The sequence below is a fragment of the Dromaius novaehollandiae genome, chromosome 3 (assembly GCF_036370855.1).
Source record: "Dromaius novaehollandiae isolate bDroNov1 chromosome 3, bDroNov1.hap1, whole genome shotgun sequence".
Classification (NCBI taxonomy): domain Eukaryota; kingdom Metazoa; phylum Chordata; class Aves; order Casuariiformes; family Dromaiidae; genus Dromaius; species Dromaius novaehollandiae.
In genome coordinates this window covers 99,268,012-99,284,228 of record NC_088100.1, presented here as the reverse complement: position 1 = coordinate 99,284,228, position 16,217 = coordinate 99,268,012, and the positions used below count along the sequence as shown (strand labels likewise).

The 16,217-nt window shown below is 36.7% G+C and overlaps 1 protein-coding gene across 8 annotated transcripts in view; it reads left to right on the top strand.

The window, feature by feature from the left end:
• Positions 1–15,916, top strand: part of PPM1B (protein phosphatase, Mg2+/Mn2+ dependent 1B) — a 72,659-nt gene extending 56,743 nt beyond the window's left edge. For 6 of the 8 annotated variants that reach the window (XM_064509577.1, XM_064509579.1, XM_064509578.1 and 3 more), the window contains 3 exons: positions 423–534; positions 6,202–6,259; positions 12,101–13,155. In XM_064509577.1, coding sequence (XP_064365647.1) covers positions 423–534; positions 6,202–6,259; positions 12,101–12,406 — 476 coding nt within the window. In that variant the 3' untranslated portion in view covers positions 12,407–13,155. Of the gene's footprint in view, positions 1–422; positions 535–6,201; positions 6,260–7,624; positions 11,876–12,100; positions 13,156–14,056 lie in introns of those variants that run through there. The other 2 variants (XM_064509583.1, XM_064509582.1) reach the window with 2 other exon arrangements.
• Positions 15,917–16,217: the final 301 nt, after the last annotated feature.

The following is a 16,217-nucleotide window of genomic DNA, read 5'->3' as shown; positions in this document are numbered from 1 at the left end:
GTGTTACTCATAATGCAATATGCCAGTGAATTTCTGGGAAGCATTGGCTTTATGGCGTGTGACTTGTATGTGTTGCAATGTAATGGGAAGGTACTTGAAACAGGCTCCCAGCTGTCACCTTTCTGGAAGAGAAGATGCTACTGTTTACAGAATATTTTATCCAGCTGACAATCTGCTTCTGAGTTTCTTAGAGTGGCTAGAAGCATGCTGGAAAGGCAGGCTATGGATTTGAATAACTCTGTTCCAGTATGCAAATGATGTTTACCTATAATGTAAAGAATGTTCTCCTGTTCACATATAACTTTTTTTTATGCCTGATGTCTCTGTGTAGAAAGTGATAGTATCTTGTATTTTAGTGTCTTAAAAAAAAAAAAAAAAGGTGGTTTTAAGTAATCTGAGGACCTCTTCTGTTTTTAAACTAGAAATTTTGGAAAAATCGGGTGAAGAAGGAATGCCTGATCTTGCTCATGTCATTCGCATTTTATCTGCGGAGAATATCCCTAATTTACCGCCAGGAGGTGGTTTAGCTGGCAAGTGAGTACAGTACTGAAATTACTTAAAACTGTTTTGTTCACTGAAATAAATACTTTTATTTAAATGTTCTAAAGCTGTCTCAGTGGAATAGGTGAAGTCAAGTTAATAAAAGCTGCTGCTTTCCTGTGTTTTAAGCTAGTTTACCTTTTGTACTAGTCTTCTGTCATCCATTCCCAAATGGTAAGAAGAAATAGATTGATCATCTTCTGGTACATAAAGTACTAGTTTATATCTTTTAAAATGGCTATATGGAAAGAGTAATTTTTTTTAGCTTTTTCACTGCTTTACATTTGTTAAGGACTCCCAATAATGTAACAGGGATCATATCAAGAGCATCATCTAACCTAGTACTTTGATGTCATGCTTCTCCTCCCCCCCCAGTGTCTATTATATTTTTCTGAACAATGCCTGTTTGCCTAGTTTGCATTATCATAGAAAATTACTTTGTTTAGTCTTAAACTGAATGCTAGAGAAGAAGAAATATTAAAAACTGGAATATGTATCTTGAAACTCAAATTGAGTGCTCACTTGAAGTCAGAAATGACACTTTTCTGGGGAGCCTAATGGTGGTGTTCTAACAACCTATAATTCAATAATTTCAGTGAACAGGATTTAGGATTGCATAAGGGAGTTTTAACCTAAGATTCCCCGAAGAGAGATCCATCGTTGCTCTCAAACACAGGCCATGCTGCTTCTAGAATCCTTCCCCCTGCGCACCCCTCTCCCCCCTTAAATTTAAGTCGTGCCCTCTGAGTACTTGTGTGTATGCATATTTTAAGTACCTCTTATATTTTCTAGCCTCAAAAGAACCTGTACGCTCTGGGCTGCCTGCTCCTTTTGTGTGCATTCCAGACATTCAGAGAAGGTGTGGCGTGCCTATTCTTCTTAGTCCCTCCCAACTGCTGAATGAACTGGAGCATCTCCTCTTCTTGCTCACTAACCGCATTGTGTTCTGCTTAATTTTTTTGAACCTTTGCATATAAATTCTATTTTAATTCATTTGTGGTGGCCCAAATTCCTTACTACTCTTTTTAATAGACTTTGGTCTAGGATTTGTCTTTTGATGCCTTATTCCCCCATCCAGATTATCTATTGGCTTAGTCTTGTGTGACAGAAGACTGACACTGGGAGGTATACCTAGAGTTTCTGTTAAGAGAGATATTACTTCATATTGGTGAACTACTTCTTGGTCTTCAAGCTTAAAACAGAGACAGACTGATATATTTAGTTAACCTTACTTGCAGATTGAGCTCCTGAATGGAAGTTCTGAAGAAGCGTGACTACACAACCGCAAACTATCTACTGTAACTTAAAACTTTTGTCCTAGTAAGAGAAATACAATTAAGAGTTTTCTTAGTCTTGAGACCTTTGTCCTGTAATGTTATCAGGATATGAAGATTTACACTCCTTGTCCTTGCATCTGAACTCCCAAGACGTGGCTCCAACAGGTAGCAGAAAGAACACGTCTATGGCTGATATCCCAATTTTTAGTACTGGTTATAGTTGCTTCTGACTTTTGCGTGAGCTGGAGAAACACCCTGTGATGTTACCTTGACCAGAATATGTTCATGAGCCTCGGGACCAGCTGCCTCTGAAATGCCTCCATTCCTTTTGGCATTACATACTTCCCTCGAGCATCTCACTTGTAGAAGCCAGTAGCGGCTTATTTTTTGAGACATGAGATCTAAAAGTGTCAGCTCTGCTTTGGTCACTGGATTGTGATATGCTAGCTTTTTAAAAGCTGACTCGTCAGGCCAGAAATCAGTCTCTGAATCATATTCCACTGTAACTTCAAATGCTACCAGAGGAAGGGTCACTTGTTGCAGAAGATGACAAAACTTCTGAGCCACCTTGTCGTTTCATTGTTAATACTTGCACTTAATGTCTTAATGCTGAATTCTCCATTAAAGGAAAATGCAAAGAAATATTTTGTACAAAGGAAGAAAAGTACAATGAATTGCAAAGATGGGAAAATTCCCAAGAGGCCTCAGCATTAAGTATTATATAAATGCTCTGCAATAGTATTAAGTATTATTTAAACCATCTGCAATGGCTATCTGCTGCTTCCATGGCAACCTTGTTGGACTGTCTGGCTAACTTGTATTGCACTGGTATGAGGTACCCTTGCTCTCCATAGTGCAGACAATTAGTCAGTGTTGTGCCGGTCCACCATCATTAAATGTGGAATTGTCTAGAGAGAGCCCTCTCCTGATTCAGTTTCTTTCCTCTGAGAAAATCTTCCTTCAGTGCTGATGGATCCCATGCCAGCTCAGCCATGTAACTATTCTAGACTTTTTTTTCTTTAAACATTCTTTGGTTGATATACCCTTGGAGAAGCTCTGTTCTTTAGTGGCCTTCTTACATCAGGCTTTACTTTCAGAAGTGTCACTACTGAGTTAATTGTGATGCATGTCTATTCAGTCTGATGGAAGTCGGTGTTGTATGGAGATGCTTTCCTCTACTTTTCAGATGTATCTGATTTTGGAATAGATGCTAAGATTTCTTCAGCCCAATTCTTTCTCCCTAGTGACACCTGCTACCACAAAGAGGAGGCTAGAATTTCTGTATTGTGGAAGGACTGTAACTAGATGGATCCACTTGGGAAGTCCAAGGATTGCAACAAGGAGTGTTGTTTTAGGATAGTCGTCATGGTTACAGAATTGACTGTGGTGCTGGAAGTATCAGAAACTTTTAAAGCATAAGAGAAGACCTTGCTGAATGCAGATATTCTTTACCTGGTTCTAGTGAACTTGAGAAGAAAGGAATTTCTTAGTTTTCTTGCGCATACTACAGAATTAATAATAGTGGTTTTCAATAACTCAAATTTGAAATGGGTACTCTGTCAGTAGTTATTTTGAGAAGTGGGACTGAGTAATGGAAGTGTTGTGTAAGATGAGCCTGCACTGTGAATATATGTTTCCTCATAAGTCATGACTATCACTAATTTGAGTCTAGTGCAACAAGGGTTCCAGTTCTTTCATATCAAAGATGACAGGATATAGAGATTCCTTATTGAGACAACTTCTTTGTAGAAAAGAAAAGACTATATTATGACAAACATCACTTCGCAAGCTGTAAACTCAGTAACTCTCAGCATAAGTATTAAAAACTGCATCCAATTTCCACTTGGCTCCAGGAATTTACAGTAGCAATACTAGATTCCTCAGAAGTCAAGGTTTCCCTTCCTCAGGAGTAATTCTGTTCTTTGAGAAATGTTCTAACTCGTACTGTAACTAGCTGTAGGCTGAGATGCCATTGGGAACATGTCAAATCCTGCTGGTCTGTGTGAGTGTGTATACTTGACTTCACTCAGTTTACATTCTGTCTTCTCATTTGAGGCCATACTGGTAGTAATGCTAAATTAAGTTTGGAAATTCCTGGAATTCGCTGGTGGTAAGTTTTAGGTGCCATCTTCCAGAGAAGCAGCATCACCTCAATTCACCTAAGTCAAGGAAGACCCTTGATTTTTTCTAATGAGACTTCTTTGCTGGAGCTTAAACATGGCCCAAAATGCGAACAAACACAAGTTGTATATACGCCAATGTCTTGAGGCTCTGAGTTGTACGACATGTCTGTTGTGCCTGCCTTCTGCTAGTCTTGGCATGGAAAGTCTGGATAACTGCGGACATCATCATCAACATATTTTGTATCTAAAAGCACGGTAGCATGATGTCTTTTTGATGTCGTAGGTTAGGGTTTGATGCACTGTCCCTTGCATTCATTGGTCCACAGATCATCTTCCAGAACTGAGTATTTCAGTAGATACTCTTTTAAATGCTGGCTTGTGATTGGAAATATGTATTCCGATACTGGACGCTAGATACTGAGGTTACCTGACTTACCGCTTTGGCTCAGAAGTCCACGTACTTGCAACATTCCATTCAAAAACTGAACTCTTTCTGTTTTGAATGTGCTTTTGCTTCCGTGGTATGAACACAAGAATTTGTCATGCTGGATCAGACCAGGGAGCATTCTAGCTCTATATGCTGCCTACTGAATAGCTGAAAGTAGATGCCTAGGGAGGAGCAGAAGAACAGAAAAATATATAACATACTTTCCCTATTACTGTTTCAGCTTCCAGCTTTTAGCAGCTCAGATTCTTCCTGAGCCTAAGGTAGTTTTATGCATTTAGTAAACACTGAGAATTTCTCTTCCATGAAGTTAAGTCTCCATTCAGGAGAAGTCTAGTCAAACCTCTAGCATCCTCAGTATCCTTTGGCAAAATTTGTTGCATCGAGACATCACTGCTTGTTTTTAAGCATATCTCCAACTGTCTTCATCTGATGTCTTTGTGCTCTTTGTTTGGAAGAGGCAGTAGTAAGTACTTATCCACACATTGTTACCATTTTTTTTTATACTCTTGGCCTCTTCCATACTCAAGAGTCCTAGTTCACGTAGCTTTTCCTTTTTACGGAAACTGTCAATAACTCTTTTGATCATATTTGCCATCCTTCTCTGAACTTTTTCCAATTCTCATTTTGATATGAAGAGGCAGTGACATAACTGTATGCTATATTGAAGATACGGGTGTGCCAGGGCATTTGTTCTGTTGTTTCCTAATTGCCAGCTTTTGATTTGCCTTTTTAGTTATTGTTGTACTGGAGTCTTCATGGGAAAATGCACAGTAACTCCAAAATCTTGCTTCTGAGCCCAATGGCTGGCTCTGAGTTCATCACTTAGTATGTGAATTAAGCACTGCACATCCTCACATGTCTCTCTTAAATAGAATTAAATTCCATTAAATTTCATTTATTGTCCTGTTACTCAGTCCTATAAAGTTCTTCTACACTTCAGTGTTGGTCCTTGTCTTACAGTTGTTATCTGCAGGACAGGCAGGTGGGATTTCACTTGGACTCTGACTCAACAATGCCTTTCTCAGAGGCAGCACTATCCCAGAAAACTTGAAGTTCTAAAACCCTTCTCATGTATTTTTTTTATGGGGGAAGGATCAGGGATCTGCATATATTGAAAACTGTCTTGAAGAAAGAAGGTTTACCTTCTTGTAAATGCTGTTCTTTGGGTTGTGAGTGTCTGTCTGTTTGCAAACTTCCCTTTCCCATCTCCCCCCAAGTCTGTTTCTATTTTGATTTTTTTGAAAGGATCCTTTTATGCCCATCTTGCCTGCCCTTCATGGTGGTAGCCTTAGATGATGCTGCCAAAAGAAATCAAGGTAGTGATGTTTAGGTTTTAGTATCTACAGTGTGAATAGATGCTGGACTATATACCTCAAAAGCTATAGGTGCTGAAAAACACACCTCAGAAGTTTAGAGGCAAGTAGTAGACCATCTATATGAAATAAAAGAGAAAGTGTCTTAATTTCATATCCAGAAATATGACAAGAACAACAGCTTACTGCAGTAACTTTGTTGCAATAATCAAAAATAGTTTTAAACATTAATCTTGGCAAAAATCTGACTATGAAGCTGGAGTTTTTAAAAGTGCAAAGGGATAAACAGTGGAAAGGGGAAGGCAGAAGGTAAGAGAATGTTTTGCTTTGTTCAGTCTTCAAGTCCTGATTTACATATTAAATCCCCAAACCTGCTGAAAGTGAATAAAGACAGTGATAGTGGATTTAATCCTTTTAATAGGCAGGTTAAAGGCAAAACATCTAAATGTTTTGAAATCCTTTATCATTTTGCTCAAACTTCTTGAAACTTCTCTTTTTAGGCGTAATATTATTGAAGCTGTGTACAGTAGGCTGAATCCACACAGAGACAATGAGGGGGTAAGTTCCAATTTTGATTGCTATGCTAATTTGTTAATGAGAAGATCAAAATAGTTTATACTTTAAGTAAAATAGTAGCTCACTGCCAGTAAAGTATCGTAAATATGAATTGTGTATCATAGCATACAGTTTATTTTGATCTTGTTTTGCATACTAAATTGGTCTGAACTTCATCTTCAAAAAGACAGCAAGTTTCAGTGGTACCCAGTTCTGAAAGCTTTTTTTATAATTGATTACTGCTTTTCTGTCAAATCTGTGAAGCAACAATGTAGAGTTTTTTAAATGGTAGTTTATTCTTATTGGAAGTTACTGTCAGCATATCGATTCCTCAGCTGTGTATTATGGCTAGTATCCAGTAATCTAGTAGAACAGTGCAAACATCTGTTGTCTTCTATATGTGTACAAGACATCTATTCACTGAATATGACAGATGAGACTAATATTGACTACACTTTTTTTTTTAAAAAGTATTGTTATCTTGACGTATCCTATGTGCAGTGATCTCAGGCCAGTGTAAAGTGATGCTTTGGGTTCACTTCCGTTCTGATTTCTAAAATGGTTTACATCCATGTGCCCAGTTCCTAATAAGTTTAAAAACTTAAGTATATTTTTATGTTGAAATATGTTTTACTGTCACTTTAAACCTGATTATTGGGTTCATCTTAAAATTTACTAAGAAAGAATTGGTGTCCATAGCAGTTGTAGTTAAACTGATATATAAAAAACAAAAAAACTTGCACACGCGTTGTCTTCTACTGTACAGTTTCTTATGTGAATTAATCTGTAAAGGTACCATACGTCTACTGGTAAATCCTTTGTCATCAGTTTTTTGACTGAGATAGCTACAAGATCATCTGTCAGGAAGTCATGATTATAGTGAAAGGTGTTGGGAGATGTCAGCTTGTATTTTAAATACTTGAAAAAGATTAGTTGCATATTCACAGTCTCACGGTGCAAAGTCTTATTGTAATTATCCTTGTGTCCTTCTAGTGTCATCTTTTCTCTTGACTACCTCTACTTAGTTCATTCTCTAAAGTTAAAGCTGTGTAGCTGGAGGGGCTGCTGTTCTGCTGGAGTAGGGAAACAGAGGAAAAAATCCCACTATTTTTATTGGTCAGGATTTGCTCCTCTTTGGTTTTTAGTCCAGGAGTGACAGAGTATACACTGTTCATCTAACTTTCTTTAAACTATGCAACAGTACCAAAAAACAAGTTGGACAATGGTTGTACTATTCAGCTTTGTATCTTTAGATATCTGCAAAGTTTTCCTCTTTTCAGCTTCCTTAGTCCTTCAGAAAACTCTGCACCTTCAGCAGCCTATTACTACTGTTCATATTTACCAGTAATTTTGTTCCTTCTTTTACAGTGTTGGGGGAAAGTGATTTATTTGAAGATTATAGCATCCATTTTAAAATTTTTTAAAGAAAAAGTTTGACTTTCTAGAAATGTTATATTCCATATTTATGCTTGTGGTATATTTTTTCCAAGTCCAAATTTATTTCTGAATAGCTGTGCAAGCTTGCTGAAAGCCTTAACATGTAGTACAATTTTGTTTTGGATACTGGGTACTTTCAGGATATTTTTGTACGTCATTCATTATGATTTAATGAAATGAGGTATCTGAACTAAATAAGCCAGTAAAGTACATGTACAGGAATATAACTTATTACCATTGCACTAAAAAATGAGCCATGTTTTATTTGGGTTTCTATTTAATATGAAATCTGAGTAGTACACTACAGTTTATAAACTTTTGCCTTCTGTTCGTATCTAGTGCAAATCTTGATAGTGATCTAAATCATTGTCTTTAGTGATCTAAAGTTAGGTACACCTAAACTTTAATTTGATCTTCTGGCAAGATGTCTTTCACCAGTCAGTACCTTTATTCTCTGTCTTAAGTGATTCTGACCCCGAGAAGTTTGAGGGGAGGATGCTGCCACTGGGCGATGGATGCAATTCCTTTTTGCACTTTCCCAGTGAGTAGGAATTGTTATCTCACTCTCCCTAAGAGTAGATAAATCCAGTGGGCCTCATCTCCGAGGTGATGAAAGCATGACAGCCTTGTTAGTCTCATTCAGTCCTTAGTTTCAGGTCTATCTATGGTGGTGATCTTAGTTTTTTGAGCTGGATAACTGGGGGCGGGGAGGAGGGGAAGAGGAAGGAAGGAAGGAAGATGTTCGGTTACTCAATATCAAGCTCTGTAAAATGTCTACACATTGTGATTATGTTGCTACACATCTCACTTTTAAATAGGAAGCAAAGGTAGGAAGGAAATGGAGTATATCCCAGTGATGACACTTCCAAATAAAACTGAAATATAAGTAATAATGTTCCTGTTATAGTATGAAGCAAGAGCAGAGCTTTATATTAAAAATATGGGCTGGAGACAGATTATAAGTCTGCAGAGCATGAAGATGTGCTTACTTGCACTTAAGATTCTTTTCCTATATTGGGCTAAACAACGTATACTTGTTTTTGAAAATTGTTTATAACACACAGCACTACTGCTACTAACAAAAGTCTGCATGTGGCAGTCATCTTAATCTGGCTGCTGATGATTTTATATAAGGTTAAAATCAATCTTTTTTTACATTGACAAAATAATAATATAATTGTGAAAATATGAATACGTGTGGGTAAAAAAAAAAACAACATGCATGCAGAGGCACCCCCCCCCCCCCCAAACACACTACCACCACCAACCAGATCAACTTCCTTTTAAAAAGCATGCTTTTTAGTATGAACATTATAAGCTCTTTGGAACCATTACCTTGAGTAACTGTGAACTGGAGCGTAATAGCTTGACAGATTGGCTCTCAGGAAACATTTAAACCAACACCAGGATAGTATCTTTCTCTAGATAAGGTTCATTTTTGCTCAGCACTACAAAGGTTTCAGTTAGCATTGTGGTTGACTTAGATTTCCCCCCCTCCAGCCCCATCAAAGCTAGTCATTCTTGGAGTAACTTCTTTCTATTCTTCGGGTGTATGTTCTGTTGAGTACATGTCTGAAAATCTTTGTAGCATATAGCTGAAGTAGATCCTGTGTAGAGTGGGACACTGAGTAGTAAAGCCATCAGTACTACAGCAGTGTCTAGAGATCGCTAGTGTGGCTTCCGGATAAAGCAGTTATTAAAGGTTTTTCTTTTAGGCATCTGGCCACAGTAAAAGTATTTGGTAACTGCAGGGCTGAAGTGAACTGCAGGGCTCACCTGCAGCAGCTTTGCCAGTGTTTCTTTAGAGGGACTTTTGGAATAAACGTATTGACTTTTTTGTTCCATTATAAGTGCCGTTGAGGTCATACAAAAATCTGTTACATATTGGGGTTTGGGTGCTTTCAGCTCTTTGGAATGTAAAGGAATTTATTTGTAGCTAAATAATTGTTACTCTTGTACTGTTGCAATACCATCAAGTCAATCATTCACCTTAAAATTCAGAAGTACACTTTTGTTAGAAGTATTGCATGTTTTCTAATGGCTTTGCTTCTAGGTTGTTTAGGCTACTTAGATGTATACGTAACTTTAAACATGAGGAATGATGTTAAAGTTAGTGAGTTGTTACCAATTTCAATGGTATTTGTTTAAAGCCAGGTTTATGTTTGAGTGCCTTGATGAAGACTGTTACTCCCTCGCTTTTACTAATACAATGCTCTGACACTTGCTAAATTGGATCCTGTTATTAAGGGCTGCTACGGATATCCTTCCCTCCCACCCCCCACCCCCCAATGGTCAGTAGCAATAAGTTGGAATAGGACACTGAGGAAGGCAAATGCTAGCTAGGAGAATACACTTCGTTGTCCTCAGGGCTTTTCAGGGACCTGTTCTATACTAGGCACAGATCATTAGTGAGAAATGTATGTAATAATGTGTGTATATATAGCATATAGCGTATAAAAGAGGCAGTTTCTGCCCTACTGTTATCTGTGGGATAGCTCATTGTCTGACACTGAGGAAGATGGCAGACGAACAAAATAGCCCAGCACCGAACAGGACACAGAGCAAAGCTGGTTGTGTGTTTCAGTACCAGAAACACTGTAATACCCGAGTTAACTGTGACTCCTAATAGTATTTGAATTGTTCAGGATTCTCTGCCATGCTAGTATATTGCTTACTGCTTTTACTATACAATATTATACAGGAATAAAAGTATTTACCTTAGTCTGCCAAAAGGGTTTTTTAAAGATAGGGATTTTCTGAAACGTAGGGGTTTAGGGACTACGTTTACTAATGCCAACCCCAGAACAAAACTGGTAGGAGAGAGGGACTATGAAACTTAAATGTTTTCTGAAATTTAAAAAGCTAGTATTCTTCAGACCTGCTGCTTTGTTTAATATTTACTAGATAAATAAGCAGCATTTTCTGTCAAAATCTAGGGAATAAGATAGATATAGCTCATCTTGATGTTATTTTTTTCACTGACTTTGTACTCAAGAGACACTAAAACATTCCCACTTATGCATTCACTCTTCAGTGAGCTTTCGAAGATGTATCTGAATATGAAAATGCCAGTATATGAGAGTCAGGGATCAGGAGATCATACTGGAAGTACATACGTCCTTATGCAATAAATTAAGTTTTATGGAATAGCTTTGTACACAGTAATACTCATTTTTGTGGTAAAACTGTCCCCCTGTAACTTAAACTGTGCTGATCAGTCTTGGCACTTCTATTCCAGCAGTGTTATAGCATTTGTAATTTTTGTGAACCCAAGATACTGTCTTAATGCTGCTATTGAGCTTGTAGATGAGTGATTGAACTGCTTGTAGCCTTTCAAGCTTTTGCAGTAGATAACAATAAAATGAGGTCAGCGTGAGAAGCAGTCTGGATTTTGCCTCTAATGTATTGCAAAAGCTGCCAGCTTCCACTGATCTAGTTCTAGCTTGATAACTTCCTAGATATTAATAATTTAAGATGTACTATTCTCTCAGAGTGACAGTATGGCTTTAGCACTCTAAAATATCTGGTATCAGTGTCAGAGCACTGTAACAGAGGCATGAGTCTGTTTTGCAGAAACCAACAAAAAACCCTTCCGACTTCTACTTAACTGAAAGTTTGTTGCCAGATACGTGGTTTACAGAGGAGACTTCCATTCCTTAATCAGTGCTCGGTATTCAGGCTTTGTGATGTGCGTTTAGATTTGAGCTTAACTAGGTATTCTATATGTTAATTTTTCTATGGGATAGATATGTCTGCCAAAAATAGGATGTTACAGGGTTCAAACACCACCACTCCAGGTGCTGATAGGTAACTGCTTGTTTCTTTCGTGGCAGCATCATGCACACAAAGATTGGGCCTTTAATGTCTAGGGAATGTTCACTGAGCTCTTTCGATGTGATGCTTTAGCTAAACTGTTAGCAGTGGAGTTACCTATTGTTTTTAGTACACTTCTCACAGAATGGTATTGCTATTGTCTGTGCAAAACTTCACAACTGAAAATATTGACCTGGTGGCTAAAGAAGTTTAAATGTTCAAATTTTTCACCATCTGACGACTGACCACAATTGTGGGGAGGATGCCAGCTATATGCACTGAAAGACAATTACAACCAGGATGAAGTTGATTGGGAGGAAGTACTGTGTTGCCACTGCTTGACTCAGAATAAATTAAAATGATTGTCAATGCTGTTTTAATAAGTATCATTCTTTTTGAAATCATGCTGTAAAAAAAAAAAAAAAATCCGTGTTTGTCTCTTTTACAAGGTCGGTGTTGCTAATAAGGTGTTTTTATATTTAAATATGACAAAGCTGATGTTTCTTCAGCCAGAAAAAAATGTTTTTTAAATGTCTTTCTAAAATACCCTAGTTTAACTACTGATTTTTTTGGGGTCTTGAATCTTAAAAAAAGGACCCTGGCGAAGCCGAGGAAAGTGGAACACAGGGAAAATTGGTGGAAGCTCTCAGGCAAATGAGAATTAATCATAGGGGGAACTACCGCCACCTTCTGGAAGAGATGCTGACTAGTTACAGGCTAGCTAAGATGCAGGGAGAAGAGTGCACTGATGAATCAGCTACAGCATCTACTTCAGCTAATCGTGCTGGACCCAGTGACCCTCTGCCAGACACCCCCACAGAATCTGGGAATCACCTTGCTGAGACACAGAGCTCACGTGAAGATTCAGGGATGAATGAGATGGGCGATAAACAGATGTGATGTCTTTATATGTTTCACGTAGCAGATTTGACACTTCTCTTCACTTGGCGTATTTTCCTTTGTTTATAGCTCAACATTTGTCACGTCTACCCTAGAAGTCTGTTTGTTTTTACTGTTGATTATTTGTACAGATTGTTTATATGAAGTTCTCTTTCCTCAGAAGTTCAAGAACTATGGTATATTGTAGTAATTGCATTTTATATTGCGTAGCAAGAAGTGGTTAACTTTTTATTCAAGATACCGGTTTTTAAATCCTGTGAAGCCAACAATAGGAATCTAACATGCTAATGCAAAAATAAAATTTAAAACCCCTTTTCTTGTAAGAAGTTTCTTAATAATTTTGACAGTACATGTATGCTAACTGTAAAGTAATTCACATCTTAATCATACATATTTTGTTCATATTAATTGAATTATGCAAATTCTTCAACCCTTTTCCCCCAGCACCATATGCTGCATCCTGCATGTTTGTATTTGAATTGCATATAGTTTGTTACAACTAGAATTACAAAAACTATCACGTCTTAGGTTAAATCACTTATTTTTCATTAAATGTGGTGATTCTTTCAATTTAGATTGTATCCACTGTTCATCATGAATATCTGTTTTCTAGAAAACTGTATTCTTGTTACTTTCCAGGTTGTAGCATAACCTATATCCAGAAATGAAAATGTACTTAGAATTAGTACCTAGTGTCAAGTTCTAATAACTTGTGTTTAAGTGAAAATAAAGAATATGCTGTGGAATAATATCTGTATGCATATTGAGTCTTTTAAACAGTTTATTACTTAACCTTTTTTGGAAATGCTATCATCTTGACATGACTTGAAACTTCTCATAGCCCTTGATATTAACTCCTTACAATGTTCACTAGTTTCTACAAGTATTCAAGTAGTTTTGGGTTTGACACATTCATCATTAATCCTGTGTTTGGGCAGTTTTTCTCAGTTGCAAGTCAAACATGAGCAATATAAATGAATGAACTGGCCAGTCTACCTGAGGTTACTTTCCACCAAATCCTTTTTCCTGTCTTTCGGTGTTCAACACATGTATGCACATGCATTTGGGTAGGTCAGTGATAATATTGAGAATTTTCAGTGGTGATTAACTAATTTGCTAATAAGTTAATACTGGAATTCTTGTGCCAGTAGTAATCTGCTAATAAGTTAACACTGGAATTTCTGTGCCATGTAATAAGTTCATATTCCAACACTAGCACAAAAATATTGTCTGTCCAAATAAGTATGAAGTTCACTGCCGTAATGAAAAGGATCCTATGTGAATTTCCCATGAATAAGGAATAACTTTTAAGGGTTGAATTTTTTTAGTATTTTATAGGTTGCTGCCCCCCCACCCCCATATTCTGTAGTAGTATCTCTTGATAGCTATGGTTTAATACAGTTTTAGGTAGTATTTGTTTTTATGCTATAATAGCTTTACTGGGTTCATGTTTTTATGAAAGTGAATTCCCTCATGAGACTTAGGAACAAAGAATTTTGTGCATGGAAGTGGGCAAGTATGGAAAAAAAGAATTTGTCATCTTTTTGATGCTAGTGTTCTAGTTAATTGTGCCAGTTAAATCCAAAATGCAACAAAATGTTTCCATTTGTTTTGGTGAGTAGTAATATTTCTCCTCTTCTTTTCCTGTAGGGTGCTGGAGATCTAGAAGATCCGTGGTAGCCTTACAAATCTACTAAAATGCTTTTGATTCTGAAAGGGGGAAAAAAACCTTTTAAATCAGTTTTCTTCAATACAAGGGAAAAATTGTGGTGGATTTCCAACTTTTGTGAAATGGGCAGAAAGATATTAGAATTTTCCATCATTTGTTCATTTTTGTGTTTTCTGATATTGCCACTCTTAGCATTGCCTGTACTACAGTATTTTTACCAGCCTCAGGCATACTGATTACATCTGTAATGAACTTTGGCCCTAAAAAGGAAGGAAGGAATGATTCAGCAGATCAGTATATGTACCTGAGGTGCATGGGATTGTAGTTGTACTCTGAAGATACAGTATGGCTTAACGAGATTTACAACATATAAGCATGAAAGAGTACAAGTAATTGTATGAGACATTACTTATTTCACTTTACCGAGTTGGAAGGCTTTGCATCTCTGTGGCTTGGAAGTAACTTCAATTGGGCAATATGCTATCAGATGTGTGTGTTTTTTTTTTTTTTTTTTTTTTTTTTTTTTTTTTTTTTTTTTTTTTTTTTAATTTTCCAGTTTTACCTGTATTACCAGACCGTTAGGTTTCCCTGCGGTGTCCAAATTGTGATATGTTGCCTACTGCTTGCTTGAAGATAAGTGTATTTGGCAATAATATATGAAGATTCTAGGCATCTAAAAACAGTAAGAATTTTACGCATGTGTACAACACACCCTTAAACTCTTGCTAGAGAAAATCTTTTAAAACCAAACTGATGAATTTATAGCTATTAGTGACTTGCTTTGACATCTCTCACAGCTGCAGGTTTTTTAAAAAATGCTGAAAATTTGCCTTTATTATAATGTAAATTGTGATTTTTTTTGTTCTATATGTGGTTTTCTATAGTTTCTTTTTTTTTTCTTGGCTTAAGATACAGACGAAAGTCTTGTGTAATATGGGTATAATTTTTAATTGTTTGCATTATTTTCAAAGTTCAAATTATCACTTTGAGATTACTATAAATACACTTAAAATTATCTATTTTAAATTAAGAAAATATTAGAGATATTTTCATGGGTTCAATGACCTTTCATTTTATAAGCAATGGGCATGGTACAGAGTGGCTGTCATGTAAGGTACTTGAAGATTCTTAGTTTAATTCTATTTTTGCAATAACCTTGACTTTTTTTCTGACTTCTTTGAGTTGTGCATGTAATGAGTCCAGTAAATGCTGAAAATGGAGAAGAGTAAAGTATTTATCTAAAATAAAAGCTATTGGGGAGGGGAAACAATGAATGTATCCATCTGTACATGATTTACATGCTGTGGATGCCTTGTAAACATTTTCCTATTTGTTTAAACTGTGTTTCAGCGAGGATGTAATTGCCCTTGTGTGTAGTTTTAAGCTAATGACAGTCATCAACTGGTTTTGTGTGAAATGGAATTCATGGTATTTTTCTGTAACTTTATCCCCATGGTGAGTCTGTAAAAACCACATGCTCTGTCATACTGGTGCCTAAGGCCAGCTTTCCCAATCATTTTGATTCACTGTGTATCTGATCTTTTTTTTGGTCTAGAGAGGATTATTGCCACAGTATATTTTATTTATTCATTAGATTTTAGCCTTGTAAGTTAAAGTGTTCTAAATGATGATGTTAACAGGTATTTGTCCCTTTACTGTTTTTTTGGGGGGGTTGTTAAAAGGTAGGGAATGAAGAATGCAAAATGGTTTATTGTTCAGACTGTCTGCTCTGGTCCAACCCTGTACTGATAGTACCTTCCCAGTATGATATTGTGATGTTTCATACAATACAGTGAACATAACCAACTTGTTATCTTCAATAAAGGATTGCTAAAACAGTGTGATATGCTTTATATTTTCTTGAGAAGGATTTATCAAGAAAATGCAAGTGTGTTGTATAAAAAGATTTCCAAATATGACTTACAAGGTTTTTCTTCCTATGTAGTATGTTGATGGGTTTGTTTTCATTATATTAGGAATGTGTGTTTTTTTTTTTCTCACAGTAAGCCCAAAATCTCCAAGTAGACATCTCAGTTGGAGATGGAACACACAAACAACATTTAGAACTCACTAGGACAAATCTGTCCGAAGATCAGCTGAAACTAGTCTTATTCCAACTGCTGGAAAGCATTCATTGAAAAT